The sequence below is a fragment of the Amblyomma americanum genome, chromosome 5, assembly GCF_052857255.1.
Source record: "Amblyomma americanum isolate KBUSLIRL-KWMA chromosome 5, ASM5285725v1, whole genome shotgun sequence".
Taxonomy (NCBI): domain Eukaryota; kingdom Metazoa; phylum Arthropoda; class Arachnida; order Ixodida; family Ixodidae; genus Amblyomma; species Amblyomma americanum.
The window spans coordinates 173355713-173372222 of record NC_135501.1 but is presented as its reverse complement, the minus strand read 5'-3'; the positions used below and the strand labels follow the sequence as shown (position 1 = coordinate 173372222).

The window sequence follows — 16510 nt, the reverse complement described above, 5'->3', positions numbered from 1 at the left end:
CTCGTATTTTCAGCTGTGTAAAAAGGATATTCAAATCCTCTGGGGCTACTCCACACGTGACCGCAGTGGCAAACTTTGGTGCTACATGTTGAGAAATTCCTAGGTTCCAAGAAAGTGGTACTGTTAGGCGAAAAACTGAACTACCGGAATTTTTGTGTTAATTTGAGCACTATAAGGATAAGCACCATAATATGAGGCAGCTCACTTCACTAAAATAAAGAAATTGCTTGTTTCCAGTACCCATCAAACGTTTACTGTCTTGGAATGTGTGTGATCTCGAAGGTTACTGAACTACCACAATTAAGATATCCCAGAACTTTTACTTTTATGCTCTTTGTGCTTATAGCGGCTGGTTCAAGGTTTGTATGCCTGTGTTTATCTGAGATAGCTTTTGTAAGGATTTTTGCATTTTGAAAGTTTTGCACATATATGTAAAACTACAAAAATCTAAAAATGCAGTCCATAAAAGTTCAAAATGGATTCTTTCATTGCAGGAGCTGACTTAATTGCATGGATGATGAAGAACCTTGACGTTGACGACCAAAGTGAGTTGGACATTCTTGCTTCTTACATTTGTCACATATGGAGAGGTACACACCACAGTCATATATCTACACCTCTTGCTCTGTGCTGTTTTAGGAGGAGTTCATACTTTAATGGAGTCCTATTATGAACTTGTTTATGCATAGTTATCTTTTTATTATTTATTTAGAAATACGTACTGCTGTCTCTTTTGTTACTGTTGTAAGGAACATAGCAAGGGTTGATTACAGGCATTTGAACACAGCAGCAAAAATAAATAAGTAACTTATAGTTAGGTAGTTCTTCCGGCAATGAAGGCAGAGAATCTTGTAGGTTATCCCGTAATTTAATAGTCTGTGAAAAAAAAAAAAAAAAGCTTCTGCCACAGTTCTTTGTGCTTTTACTTTTTGCATTTCAGCGTCACCCTGGGTCTTGGTCATGGCTTAGTGTGGTCACACACTCTTTTGACTTTATCCTTTATTCTTTTTCCTCTCTGACTGCCTAGTGGTCCCTAAAAAATTTCCCGGGCCTTGAGGCAGGAGTTCGTCTAGTTTCAGATGAGATTTGTCAGACTGCCTTTCCTTCTCCTTTCTTTCTTTTTTTGTAATTTTTGACAACAACAACAATAACATCGCAAATGATGATTGCCACATTAGCCTTGCAAAATGTACTCTCGTTGAGTATTATCATAAAGATACACACACAGTAAACGCACTTTGATAAACACATTGCAATGTCAAAACACGTTACGCTGGCTTGTATTTGTCTATAAAAAGGTAAAGAAATCCTATTGTTTCATTTTTTTTTTCATTCTGTCAGTTGGATTCGCGAAAGTGAAAGCTTTGGCACATCAGCAAGGTTTGAGCTTGGTCTCTGTCGTACCATTTAGAATGTTTTCAGTAGCTACTTCAGGATGTTGTTGAGAGTTGCATTATGTGTAAAAAAAACCAGTTTGGCAGTCAGTGCTCTGCTGCTATGCATTTGGAAGAAATCTCTTGCTGTGCATTGTGAGGTCATTTCTCCATTTGTGGATGTGCAGAAATGGAGGTGTCTCCGTTTTTGTGTACAGAGGCGCAGAAGAGATGCGTCAATCAATACGAGGTGCCATCTACTGAACCGCAAGCACTCAAGATGCATGTATAGTTGCTTTGCGTGTTGTCGAGTGGCAGCTGTTGGTGGCACAAGGAGATTCCAGGTTGATGTAAACCAGAAACAAATTTGCATCCTTGAAGAGTGACTGACCGTCAACTCCTTTCCTGTCGATTCCAGCGGAGGCTCTGCACCTGTCGCACCTGATGGCCTCACATGGCTACTTCTTCCCCATTGACGACCACGTGCTCACTGTCAAGGCAGATGGCACCTTCTATCGCTTCCAAGTGAGTTAATTGTCCTATGTTTTGTACGCATGGATTGCAAGACGATCAATTTTGTCAGCACTGAATGGTGAAGAGCGAAGTGTTCACATATGATGGAAGTGTAGTTAGAACCACGGCATGCTTGTCTTTTCTGGCTGCCTTAATGCTTTTTTTGCTCGAAACAGTTGCAGTTGCGCACACCACTTACACTGTGGAGGATGCATTCTCTTGTTATTGCACTTTGTAATGATGTTGCTATCGTTTTCTGTTTGGACATGTGAGGGAATCTTTCGTTAGAGTCTTCATTGTATTTTGTCATGATCTGTGTTATAAATGCTTTCCTTTTGGATAGAAGAAGACTGCCGCAGCCAGTCGTGTTTTTTGCTTGGAAATTTGTCCTTTGCGGAAGCCACCACCTTCTCATTGCATGCTGGATGCGATTGATGCAAACAGCTTTTTGGTCAAAGCAGGAGCTCATTCAAGCTGCTGATATGCACAAGTTAATTACCACTACACATAGTGATCTGTGCTGCCAAGTGTTAATTACGGACATACATGGCCTGCATGCAAACTCCTCCATGCTGACCATGCAAAGCCATGTTGGAATGTAGACCTCCATTGGCAAAAGCAGAGCACTGCATCAGTGGCCGGTGCCTGACTTACCTTCCTGCGGTGTGGAATATTTTTACATGTAAACCCTGCTATTGCTACAAATATTTTACACTTCATGGCACACAAGGCGGTTACAGACCAACTTTTATGAAATGGCCTTGCCCATTACATAAATATAATTTTACAAATCCTGCCAACTTTCAGCGGTGTGATCACTACTGTTGCGAGAAGCTTAGCAGCCATGTCACTGTACGCAGGCTTTAACCAAAATGAATGTCTTTTTTGCTAGCACCATGCCGCAGTGCCTTGGTTGTGGCTCAGAATTCTCATTTCATGTAACACAGTGCTTGCATGAAATTTCCCTATTAAGTGTTTGCTTTTCTTGCGTTCTTACAGACGCCTTACTTCTGGCCCTCTAATTGCTGGGAACCTGAAAATACTGACTACGGTGAGCCTCACCCATGACCTCCTGTCTGTCACCATGTCTGTTTTTACTCTACTTGGAAATCTTTCACATTGGAGCTTCAGTAACTTGTGCAGTACCTGTGTGAGTGAGTACACGCGGCTTACTTTATGTGCACCGATTAGTGTTATGTTAAAGCGAGACAGAGTTGCAAAACACCGTGGGGCACTTGTCTGAAGTATAGTTGCAGCCAGAACTCGTGCAGCTGCTAAGGTAACGGCTCAATAAAAGCAGCAGGTGCAGTTCTTCCCATCAACCCAATGGACATATTCAAACTCCCATTGAGTCCTGCAGCCGTTCAAAGGTGTTCCAGTGCCCATTGGGAACTGCTGAGGTGTGGCAGGGGTACTGCTAATTATGTACTGGCACAGTGCTTGAGAGATACCGTGGCAGTATTCGTCGCTCCTTCATAAGCTGATCTCTGCTGTGGCAAAGGCTGTTGCATATCGCGACTGATAGCACGCCTTGCTTGGTTCTCCTCTGTCTCTTTCCTCTTCCTGGTGGCGTGTGGTGGTGGCAGCCGTGTACCTGTGCAAGCGAACAATGCAGAACAAGGCCCGCCTGGAGCTGGCTGACTACGAGGCCGAGAACCTGGCCCGGCTTCAGAAGATGTTCTCGCGTAAATGGGAGTTCATCTTCATGCAGGCTGAGGCACAGGCCAAGTGAGTGTGCAGCTGTATCCCGTCTCTCGCGAGTGGTTTGAAGGAGGTTGCGACCTGTCTCAGTTATTGCATCCACTGAAAGTCAGAACCGGATGTCATGTCAGTGGTTGTCGCTACTTTTGTCATTCGAGACAGCTTTTGATTAGCTGGTGCTTTTCAGCTGTCTCACTTGCAATGCTTAAATGCACAGTGATGCGAATTGTTGCCCTAGCTATGAGTGCATCTTTGTCAACGAGGTGCACTTCTGTTAAGTGGCTAGCACACGCTGATTCACTGAATAGCACATGTTCTTCCATTTCACTCAAAACTGGTGCAAGAAAGACTTCGTGATCACCCAGTCAGAAAAGATCAGTTGGAATGTCCACAGACAAACAACCGACTGGGGTCCATCTGAAACTTGTTAGTATAGACTTTGTTTTTGAAAGCTCCGATCAGTCTTTTCTGACTGGGCTGTGTTCATGAATACCTAGTAGCCCACTTGTGCATGCATAGCTTGCTGTGTTGTTGTTTCTTAAAGGTCTGCTAAAGAAGAATCTGAACTCGTTTTTTTTACCGCGGGAATTCTAACTACACGTTCCAGGCATTCCTAGAAACTTCGAATTATTATCCTGTGTGGCCGATTGCCCTAATTAAATCGGATTAAACAACCCGGCTCCCACCTTTTTTTGAACTGAACGCGGTATGTAGGCGGAGTCAACCAACGCGTGGAGTGCCTTTCAGCCAGTCCAGTGGCGGCTTCGCTTTCACTTTTATTTTGTTTTTTTAGATTTCTGTGAATAAACAGTTTCAGTCACAGACAATATAGCTGCAAATTAGGCCCACGGAAATAAAATTACCCCTGGACTCTTTGATTTACGTATCACTCCGCCGATGGCAGAGTGGCAAGCCACTGTGGGACTAGCTGACGCGTTGGTTGACTCCTTCTACCTACTGCGTTAAGTTAAAAAAAAATGAGGGACCCGGGACGTTTAATCCGATTTAATTAGGGCAATAGGCTGCAGAGGACAATAATTCGAAGTTTTTAAGAGTGCACGGAACAAGTAGACAGAGCTCCCGGGGTAAAAAGACGAGTTCAGATTCCTCTTTAGTGCATCTTTAATACGTCATGTGCTGAACCGTCATGAACCCATTCCTTTGCATTTATTTCTTCCCCTCCAGGGTTGACAAGAAGAGGGACAAGTTAGAAAGGAAAGTCCTCGACAGCCAAGAGAGGGCTTTCTGGGATGTACATAGGCCAGTGGTGAGTGGGCGCACGCGATGGTGCATCTTCTCATTTGTTTGTTCCATAGGATCAAATGAGGCAAGGTAAAGAGTTGATGAAATTCTCTTCATTTATATCTGTTACATATTTATTTTGTCGACATTTGATTTTTTTGTTCACATGTGTAAACCTCAAGCCTGTTAAAGGGAGTGACAACTGAATTTTAAGTGCCCTGTTTTTCTTTTTTTTTGGCGAAACATAAAACTTAGTATACAGGTTGCCTGAATCTGCAATGATTTTGCTAGAAACGGTGTAGAAGATTTTTACAGATAACTTTTTTTACCAGTGAATATGCCCGTTTTTATGGGCACCGATGCTGGAAACCATGATCACCATGTGCGATAGCGATGGCATGCCGTCAGGAGTGATGAAGTTTAAAAACTAGCATATATAATCCCAGCCGCCAGGTAGTAATTGCGCACCGAAAGCTGTAACAGCAAAAGGATGTATGCCCCGGCAACAGTTTTAGTGAACTGTGTTTAGCGCTTCAACCAAGGCATGCAAAATGCTGTGACACCGTTTACTGACAAAAGCTTAAAAGAGTTCATCGACGATGTGAAGGGAGCGTTACTTGTCACCAAAGGGCACTATCAAGAGAGTGCAAACTCTAACAAACTATGATGGCCGCTTCTGAAAGAAAAAACACTGCACTTAACAACATATAAGTAGCATTTTACAAAGATGTGGTCACGTTGGTGGGATGCACCAACAGTGGCAAGGTTTCACGAAATGTAGATTTCATCTCAAGGTGTCGCATCAGCTTGCTTTGTGCAATTTTCAATGCTGAATTAACATTATAAATCCTGGTTTCTTTGATATTACAGTTCTTGATGCTTACAATATATGAGGCAAGATTATTTCATTAGCACCATATTCTCATGACACATTTTGGGCAGTTTTCAGTCCTTTCAAGAGCATTGATAACATGGTTTTGGTACGAAGCTTAACTGAGAAGCTGAGTACATACAGTTACATACAGTTTCAGGTGCATTGGTATGCCGATGTGAGCACTTTCTGCACATGGTGATTGGAATACTTCAGTACTGGATGAAGACTCAAAACAGTCGCATGTCACAAACAGCCAGCAAAAATATGAAAACACAGCACCAACTTGAGCTTGTTAGTGAAGGATAGAGAGAGGTGCATGTCATGGGAGAAATGACACATGAGAACCACGAGAAAAGGAAAACTCTCTCAAAAAAAAAAAGAAAAAAAACCAAGAGGAGTGAAAGGGACAGTGCAGTTTTGCTAATTTAATACCTTAAAACATAGATTTTGTGTGCAGTCAACTAGTGCAATGAAGACTGCAAGCTTATACAAAACACAAGGCGAAAGGGCCGCGTTTAGAATTGATTTTTCCTTGCTTGAAATCAGTTTACCATTGCTGTATGCCGCAATCTTAGTCTCACTACCAGCAGTGCGACTTTCTTTGTGATGAATTACATTTATCACATTTTACTTGCATGCATTAGAAGGCTTTGCCTAATTAGTGTTTAGACTGTTGAAACATCTTTTAAAGTGGGCAAGTAAACATCTGCTGCCAGTTTGTGCTAATTGTGCTCAATTTTGCAACATATATATGCAGTGCTGTAGCTTTTGCAGAAAGCGTTTTTTTCCTGACGAGTGCTCATCTTTTTTCTTGATCATCTAACAGCCGGGCTGTGTAAATACTACGGAAATTGACATTAAGAAGGCCTGCCGTATGAACAAACCAATCAAAAGTGCAAAGGTCAGTGGCAGCATTTTTCTCTCTTTGAGTTCTTATTTTTCCCTCAACTGCTGTGCATGAATAATTTCTCAATAATTACCTGTTTACAAGCCTCTGTTAATGTGGTTTTAGTATAATTTTGTTCAACACGATGGCAAGACGGGCGAGTTGGTGATACATACTTAAGCGAAAATAGCGTAAAAGACGAGGACAACAAGGAAAGAAAACAACAGGACCAGCACTATAAGTATAATTTTGTTCCCAAGTTCTGACCCAGTTAGTAATAACACGTGTAGGGATGTAATCGAAAAAGCAAAATGCACTGAACTTGTTGGTGAATTACGTTTATAAAGTGTGTCCTAGAGTTTCAGATTGTTTAATTAATGAGGGAATAATTTCAGTGAAAAATTACAAACTGCCCGCTGTGATGGCTCAGTGGTTATGGCGCTCGGCTGCTGGCCCTAAAGACGCAGGTTCAATCCCAGCCGCGGCAGTCAAATTTCGATGGAAGCGAAATTCTAGAGGCCCATGTATTGTGGGATGTCAGCGCACGTTAAAGAATCCCAGGTGGTCCGGAGCCTTTCACTACGGCGTCCCTCATAGCCCGAGTCGCTTTGGGATGTTAAACTCCCTAAACCTAAACCTAAACAAACTGCCAGTGCTGCCACCTGGGGTGCTTACTACATGTTTAAATGCCTGAAGGGTGAAACTGGAACTACTGTGATGGGACCAGCCTGTTGCCATTAATTGTCGTACCGTGACAAAATGATATCTGTGTGCACATATTTTGCAGGACTCAAGCTTTGTGGAAGACATGAAATGCATAGTAACTTTTAGTTCCAAGCATAATTAGAGTCGTTTTGCTTATTGTGCAGTGAAAACAGTCGTATGAGATGCTGTCTACTATAAAACACTGTTTAGGCAGTTTTCTCTGTGAGCTCTTGCATAAATTGTATTGCTGGATTGATGATGAAAGTTCATGAATAAAAAAAACATATGTTTGCTTCAAATAGTTCTGTGAGCTACATTATACTGAAGGCATTGCACTTGTTTCTTCTTTTTTTTACATCCCACTCCAGCACTTGCAGTGTGCAGTACCTGGCGGACGTATCAGTCCCAGCGTCTCTGAAGGCGAGATTAACACGCCACTAGACGTTCTCAAGAAGGAGGCAAGTTCCTTTCAGTGTACTATGGCCTGCTAATCTAGTTCATCTTCTGGCTCGTTTTCTGACAGCAGTTGCCTTAGTATTTCGATCCAAGGAAGATGCTGCTTTCGTGTGGCCTGCAATTTTGCACTATGTGCTGTACGAAAACAAAAATCTTTATTGCGTGTCATTTACCTTTTTTATCGAGACGTTTTGGCCCGAATAGTGAATACACCATAAAATTTCAGTCCCAGTATTGCCACTAGTGTTTTTTCTAGTCTTTTTCTGGTAGATGAGGAATAGGTTGAACCAGGAAATTAGCATGCCATCCTGTAGGTCCTCGCTACTGACACATGCTATATGCTCATGCAAATGATGAGTGATAGCCACTGTTATATCAGTGGCATTTAATGATCATTGATTGTGTGCTAGATGAAACAAGTGGCTTATTCTGAAAGTTTTTTTCTTACGTCTTTTCTCGGGGAAAGGCATGATTTTTCTAAAGATGCTGAAACTGCAGTTTTTATATAAGTATTTTATGTCACTAGGTTGCCATTGTTAAAGATGTCGGTAGCAAAGTGAGTGCAATTTCCTGAATTGCACTTAACTATAATGTCGTGTTAAAATGACAGGTAGACTCATGCCTTCAGCATGAGTCATGCCTTCAACATGAGTCTAGTCTTTTCTTTGCTTTGCTGTGTATATAGGCATGAATTGGCATTTTCACTGGAGTCTTTCACTGCTGAGTTAAAAGAAAACGGTAAATTTTTTGCCGACATTTTGGTGTCGTACGCAAAGCAAGAGCTGTATACATAAGTCTAGAGCCTTCCCAACCAAAAATAGCCAATCAAAACTTCTGAAAACACACGTGGAACTATTTGGAAACTAGTTGAAATCAATTACATTCCATTTGATTCGTAATTGGAATTGTTTGACTCGGCTTTGTTTTCTGTATTTAAAGGCTGAATGCGAAGACAGGATCTGAAATAATGTAGGTGAATTACTGTCACCATGTCAGTCTCTTATCCTTTACATTTGTTATGCTTTCAGGTGGAAACGCTCAAAGGCAGGCTTGATGGCGGCAATGTCAAGATCACCGCAGCTCTTGAAACGTGAGTTTTGAGACCTTGAAATATGACATCTCTGTGACCAAAACATAAAAAGATTTGAAAAAATCAAGAAAGCAAAGGCACTATGTTCTGCCAAACATTCTGCAGCAATTCATCTAACGCAAAAATTGATGCTGGCCATGCTATATGCATTGTTGGTGTTATGCCTAGTCTACTGTCTCAAGGGATATTTTTCTCCTTGTGTAGTGGCATTGAAGCAGAGAGGCATGTCATGCTATTTGCTGCGAGTTTGACGAAACATCTAGATGCACCAAGAAAGAGCATGAAAGCTCTTCTGTTCCTGCTTTGCCAACCACATTTATAATGCAATTAAAATTAACCCCATTTTTTTTAGTTGTGAATGAAGACAGTGCGTCATGGACACTTTGTCTGTCTTGGCTGCAAAACATTGATCCATTCATTGCTAATTAGAACTGCTGCTTATGCTCATGTGAAAAGGGGCAACAACGTTTTTTGTTTTTAGAAAGCTTTTAAAGGTATTGTTATTTAGGTTTTCAATTGACCATAATGAGCATTAAGAGGTGGTTCAAATCTACATCGTACGAGAGTGTTTAATGCTTGAACCATTAAGGGTTTAGAATATCGCTTAGGTTATAGGCATTGGGTAGCATTTAAAGTTATTTGTGCTGGACAGCACGGTGTCGTGATTTCTGGGAAACCTGTTATATGCTCGAATTAATAGATGTTCGCAGTCATAATAAATTGTTTAAAAATTCATGGAAAGCCTGTCTTCAGCTACTTTGCAGTTGCGATTGGCAACCTTTTTGATTCCATGATGCAGTTTAGTAAAACAGCGTCACATTCTTGTTCGGTGGCCATAGTTGCCCCCTCTCTTCTGTATTGTTGGCATAACAGCAACAAGTAAAAGTAGTATTGGCTTTATCTGACGTAAAATGATTTTTCCCTAGAAACCAGAGGAGATTAGTAGGAAGCGCAAACTCATCAAGCTGTGCTTGCCAGACAGTTGTAGTTTGAAGGTTCCTGGTGCACCACAATAGTTCTGTAACGAACAGCAGTGCCAGTTTCCGGTCAGTTCAAATAGAGCCAGCGACTGTCCTTGTTCACATTCCAGTTGTCTCTCTTTCAGGTACAAATCTTATTATGAGAAACATGCAGAGTACGACAGCTTCTGCATGCCACTCGAGCCTTCCAACCCGTGGATCTCGGATAGCACCGAGTTTTGGGAAGTGGAAAAACAGACGTGAGTATATCAATCGGTGTATCTCGTGTGCCACTGAATAATGTGCCGTATGTGTGTTTTCAACTTTTTGTCTGCCATGGACCAACATGAGGAATGATGTGTACACTCTTTTCAAAGTAAATTTAGTGATATAATGTTGGAGCAACCTCTTTTAGGCATGCTATACAGCATAGACCGCTTGTAATGCATACCACGGGAGTAGGGAAAATCCGCATTATAAATGGTACTGCACTGTAACCAAAATGTAGATTTTCCATGGATTCGCGTTTTCAGAACGGCTTTCAAAGTACACCTGACAATGCATCGGACGCACAACACTGCAATCACAAGCAACAAAGAAGTTTATTTAATTTTTTTGTCGAAGCGTTGTAATTAATAAAAGAGCGACGTTATTTTAGTCTGGCACTGTGACTGAACTGCGTTGCTAATGGCTTCATCTTCAAAAATAGTGAGGCACTTGAGCGCTTGCTCGCTGAGGTTTCTCTGAGCGTAATGGAGGCGCAGTTTGTTGCAACCGTCGAGCGCATCTTTGCACGAAACTTCTGCTGCACTTTCACTCACTTCGTCAGGCCCATCCCCGGGTAGAGGCTCATCGCGACCGCGCACCACTGCCACGATGTTTTCATCTGTGGCGGCTACTCCACACACAACGCTGTCGGGGTCGGCAATGACGACGAGCTTATCTCATGCCGGTCCTTGAAATTCTAAATACAACCGTTGAATGGGTTGAAACCATCATGCCCCAAGATGTTTGCAAGGCACCTGGCCTTGGCTTGCAATATTGAGCCACTCACTCGAACGCTCTGGGCCTGGACCTCGCGAAACCGTTCAAACAAAGCGGCGACATCTTCGTACTTCGACGCACGGATTCGCTTCCGTGCAAGCAAAGTGGAGTCTTCCTGCAGCTGTTGTCGCAACTTGTCGCTGTTCTTCCAAATGGCAGACACAGTAGCGTCGGTGACACCATACTTTTTTTGCCACCGTACCCTTTTTCAAACCACACTCGACGTGCCTCACAATGCTCTGCTTGGTTTTGATAGTTTGCCGTTTCCTAGCTTTCGGAGGTACAGACGCCATCGGAACTGAAGACAGCCGAGGCTGGTAGACTTGCCTACGTTGTCAGCTTTGCGCTACACGCGACGACACATACCGCGCTCATGGGCTCAGGCGTGACAAGATACTGCCGCACAGACGCGTGGTACGAGCAGCGCCTGCAGTGTCATGCCGTGCGGCTGCGGCCACCACTCCAGCATGCTCGCCTGGCCGTGCCATCACGTGCTTCCCAGTTTTGTCCAATCAGTGTGCCCAATGGAGGCGCATCGGAGAGTGAGAGGAAGAACGCCTGCTTTGGGACTTTTTTTTTGCATCCTCTCCTGCCTTCAGCCTTGCGTTGAACCAAGCTGACAACGCTGCCCTGCTCCACCTGTTGCCCCCTTCTTGCGCAATCTGGGAAGCATGCTCCTCGCGCCCGCCAGTACCCACGGGCTCGCACCGGTACGCGGGCCGCCAGGCTTTCAAGATACCGCACTATACGCGGTCTTCGGTTACGCGCTGCCGCATATTAAGCGGTACGCCAATACATTGAACTCTATGGAAGAGTGAAGCGGTTGTCACAAAAGCCGCATACAATGCGGTCCTGCATTATATTATAAGTGGTTACATTATAAATGGTCTGTGCTGTATTTCTGTAACCTCACTACAAATGTCATGCCATTTTTTTTTCGCTGTCCACTGTTCTCCGGTCACCATGGTCACTGAAACAAAGTAGGACTCAAGGCAGGCACTTCTTTTTCACCAGAAATATAAAGCAAGAAACCACATGTTAAGCAGATTTTTCTTTAAGATTACATTGAAAATATGGTTTGGATGTTGGAACTTAACTTCACGGAAGAGCTTGTGCTTCCTTTTGTCTCAATATGAAGGGGGGGGGGCAGATTGAGTTGATTCTCAGTTATCATGGACTTGAAGAGGAGTGGGAATTTGTTTGAAACCCATGAAGTTCAGGTTTAGGGGAGCCCTTTTGATATATACACTTCAAGTTGATGAAGCCAAGCTGTCAGTTTGAATAATCCTAATGTTCACGTTATGAGGATATGCAGCAATCAGAATTATTTTCATTATTTATGCATGAAATGTGACGGAATTTGGCACAGATAAGTAAATTTTTATGCAGATTTCAGAACAACACTTAATTTCAAGCCAGCTGTTATAGTTGCTTGACTCTTGACGATTAACACCCTCGTTAAGTCACTCTTGAGGTATTAAATAATTAAGGAGACAGTGCACTAGTTTGTAATCTCAGCATGCTCGCAATGCCCTGTTCTGGGCCATAAAGCTATTAGCTCTTTTTTTTGGGTGCCTAAATGCTTTGCCCAAAGACAAGTCCTCTTGTCAAAATGTTGGCAAGCACCCTCCCAGTGGGCACTGAAACGTGCTCAGATGTCCCGTGGACGTCCTGGACGTCCACGGGATATCCAAGGGAGTTTTAGTGCCCATTGGGCTGAGGCTTTCCCCGCCCTTGTTCACTTAGTGATTCTCAAAAAGCTAGTTAGACTTCAGCATATGTATATTCACGTGAAAATATTTCTTACAAAAATAAGTTTCAAAAACTATTACATCTACGTAAAGAAAAATTTAGAGCTTTACTGCACTTTTGAAAGTATTAAAACTGATGTGCAATAAAATCAGAATGATTCTGCTATCATTCGTGTTGAAATGCCAAGGGGTTGAGTTGTAGCAACTGGAGAAAAACTGAAAGCTGAGGAACCTTGGAAAGCTTATTTTGCTACATTTGTGAGAAAAACAGTACCAACTGCTAAAAACTCTCCTGGGCAGTGCACCTGACTAAAGACCAGCATGCTAGCGTGATGGCAGCACCTCCTTGGTCATTATTGCGCTAGAATTAACAGGTGTCTCAGAAGCAACTTAGTCGCAAAGAGAAGCCGTTTCAGACGCAGTCTTGCCGTCTCTGGCAGTCATGCACGCTGAAAGCACCAAGCACGCTGCCAATGTGCACATGTATTTCTAGGAACCCATAGCAGACAACACGCATGCATCGCACTGCAAATTGACGTGCACATGACAAGCGCCCTGTTGATGTGTACTACCTCGATGGAAAGAAACGCGAACAACCCAGCGACAACACGCTCCGCTGTTTCAATTTCTTTTCGCCGTGCCTTTACTTCGGTGATAGCAAAAACACCCTAAACTCGTCTATGATACATTCTAGGATGACTCTAACGTCTTTTTCGTACCACCTAGTTAAAAGCGCGCTGAAAATAAATTCCAACAGCCGGGCGTGTTGGCGCCGGGTTGTTCGTGTTTCTTTCCATCGAGGTAGTACACTGCTCAGCCACCATGTGACTCAAGCAACCGATTGCAGTGCTACTTTTGTTGTAGTTTCATCCTCTCATTTACTTTTATTTTGGCTTAGAGAAATGTGGCATCATGACCATGATAAAGCACTTATCTAGATCTCCTCTTCATGGTAGTACCATCTTGTTGGTGCTGCGCTGTCGAAAAGTCACAGAATCCGCACGGTTCTGCTGACAGTTCCAGAAGCGCGATTTGCCCCCAGCATAACTACCACACATAAAAAGAAATGTCATTTTCTTAATTTATGCTGCACATTTTGCTACAATTTTTTTTGTGAGGAGACAGCTGAAGACCCAAGGATCACGAAACAGGAATAATAAATTGAAAACGGAAAATTTTGACCGAATGGCCCCTTAAGCGAGTTTTAAATAATGAGAAAGGTGAGGGCAAATATTTCTTGTTTAAATGAGAGATCCTACTTTGTCGCAAAACATGGATTGAGCCCTTATATTTATTTTTTCGATGAAAAAAAGGTAAAGAAATACATTGTCCATAAGCACCCCTCCCCATCCCCCGGATGCCTCCTCGAAGAGTTGCCGGAAACCAGCCTTTGTTTCAACGTCACATTGATCCTGACCCTTGCCTGTTAGTGTGGAGCTTTTGCTGCAGGCTAGCTAATTATCAATTATTGCCCTTTTATTAGGTGCATTAGGTCCATCGTTGGGTTTACTATTACGTTTGTTTGTGACCTGTCTCTTGCAAACTGCCCCCAGGACCAATGTGCCACCGCGTCGGGTGCGTCGTTGGAAGAACTCCCTACAGGAACTGTTGCGGGACCCAGCGGGCAGGGAGCACTTCATCCAGTTTCTCGAAAAGGAGTTTAGCCTCGAGAATCTGAGGTGAGGCACGCCGGGGCATGGCTCTCCATCTGTGCGAGCCACTCGGCCTGTGATCAAACCACTCGACCAACAGCAACAGCCTACGCGGCCTGTTCCAATTGGAGCCACTGGCTGTCTCCAGATACACAACTGGAGTCTTTAATTAGCCTTATTAGCTAGAAGGCGGTATCTCCTTTTAACTGTTCAAGTCATCATAACCGGAAGTTTTAAATGGAGGTTGACATTTTTTCAAAACACACTATTCAAAATTTTTCACTTGGAAAGTTCAATAGAAGCTGTTTTTTGGTTTGTTTGACTGTGCACCCTGCTCACGTAAGGAGGTGGGTCTTGAATACAAAAACTGTAGGCAGGAAGCAGTGACATTTTGTGAATGTCACAGACACACAGTGCGCTGGTGTGTGCTTTGTGCACCTGCGAATGACAACGCCCTGGTCAACACTGCAGCATTCGCTGTTGAGAACACTGAAATACTCGAATGCAGTGCTGCCATGATTGTAATGCATGGATAACTTTTGGCAGTGCACAACAGGAAGAAATAATTTAGTTGTTCATTAATATTGATGCAGTTATAACATGAGGTATGGCTTTTCACTTCCAATATTGGTAAGCAGCTCACATTATATTTGAGTAAGTGCAGTTATGCTGAGGTCAATGTACTTCTTGCTTTCTCTGCGTGCACCAGGTTCTGGGAGGCTGTTCAAGAGCTGAAACAAATTCATCTGAAAGATGTCCCCATCAAAGTACAAGAGATATGGAAGTAGGTTTCACATGTTTACTTGTTTACCATTTCGTCGAAATCTTCAGGTATGAAATACTGCATGAAGTGTTATAGCATATTATGCAGAGCATGTAAACACAGTACTGTAGTGCTAAATGTGTAAAGATGTTACATGTCTTTATTTCATCGTCAATACAGTTGCTGGGTCTGTGCTGTGATCTTAACTGTTACCTCTGGTGATTTCTGTTTGAATTTACGTCATTGCTGAAATATTTTTGCTGATTAAAAGGTTCAAATCGTAAAAATCCCCCCAAAAAAGTGAATTGTTGAAAAATCAAATTCGATATCTATCAGGTCTTTTTAATTGTGTCCCCCAAAATTTTCCCAGAAAATAGCCTAAAAGTGATTTCAAAAAATGTTTTTGTAATCATAGGTAGCAAAAAGGTGGCTAAAATCTCTATGAAGTTGCTAGTTTTCTCAAAAGTGTTTTTTGACCTGACTGCCCTAATTGCAGAAAGAATAGCATGACAATGGCTTCACGGATTTTCATGTGGTTTGTTGCATTGTGTTCCTTGATATATTCTTTATACAGTGACCTTTTTATATTTCTGAATTAGGTTTTCGTTTCTTCACTGTCAGTAATTTGACATGACAATAATGAGTGCATTATGCAAGCGTGGATATAACAGTGTGTGTAGAAAAAGAAAGAAATCAGGCTACTAAAAATGTTTGGAGCATGTCGACTGCATCAACCATTCTTTTAAATAAAACTTTCACAGATCGACTGCGGGCTTCTACCATGTTTTGTTGTAATGCCAGGCTTTCTGCAGGTTTAGTATAGCAATATGAAGCATATGACATAGAATATTTCAGATATTTGAGTTAAATTTTATATTTAAGCATTCGATGGACTTTCTAATAAGCAACTGAATAGTGTGCGCTAACAGGACGAACACAGGAAACTTGGAGAAGACGAAAGAAGCGCAACTTCCAACTTTAACAACAGGAAAAAGATGCCAGACGCTCTTTTATAGCTGCTGGGGTGTGAGGGTGTACGATATGATTAACAGAGGCAAACAACTTCAGCAAAAGAAAACGTGGCGTAACATGGCTCATCATGCAGTCAGCGGGATGTAACAACATGTGACCTAAGAGTGATAACGGTTGATATGATGTGCGACAACATGGGCAGAGAAAACGTAAGGAACAACACGATGCAAATCTAAAGGATAAAACTTAAAAAGGCACAAAGCGGCCTTTTTCCTGTGTTCGTCCTGTTAGCGCACGCTATTCAATTGAAATGTACCAACTAGCCTGCCAGAAAGTTCTACTACTTCTAATAAGCTTGCCAAATATCATTGCTACGTGTACACCAAAAGATAAAAAATGTCACCTGTGTTCTCCACATTCCCCCTTAAGTTCACTGATTTTTTGATTGGCAAACGTAGCATAATGGTCTGCAGAAATCTGTGCTGTTAAGAGTCGGATTTGCATCTGTTTCTGCCGTCCACTGTGAGAC

At 42.5% G+C, this 16510-nt stretch overlaps 1 protein-coding gene across 2 annotated transcripts in view; it reads left to right on the top strand.

Moving 5' to 3' along the window:
* Positions 1 to 16510, top strand: part of RSG7 (Regulator of G-protein signaling 7) — a 72185-nt gene that overhangs the window by 33757 nt on the left and 21918 nt on the right. For both annotated transcript variants that reach the window (XM_077665811.1, XM_077665812.1), the window contains exons 3-13: positions 495 to 545; positions 1792 to 1898; positions 2886 to 2937; positions 3473 to 3614; positions 4773 to 4854; positions 6530 to 6604; positions 7663 to 7752; positions 8779 to 8840; positions 9946 to 10059; positions 14148 to 14273; positions 14956 to 15030. In XM_077665811.1, the coding sequence (XP_077521937.1) occupies positions 495 to 545; positions 1792 to 1898; positions 2886 to 2937; positions 3473 to 3614; positions 4773 to 4854; positions 6530 to 6604; positions 7663 to 7752; positions 8779 to 8840; positions 9946 to 10059; positions 14148 to 14273; positions 14956 to 15030 (976 nt within the window). The remainder of the gene's footprint in view (positions 1 to 494; positions 546 to 1791; positions 1899 to 2885; positions 2938 to 3472; positions 3615 to 4772; positions 4855 to 6529; positions 6605 to 7662; positions 7753 to 8778; positions 8841 to 9945; positions 10060 to 14147; positions 14274 to 14955; positions 15031 to 16510) is intronic.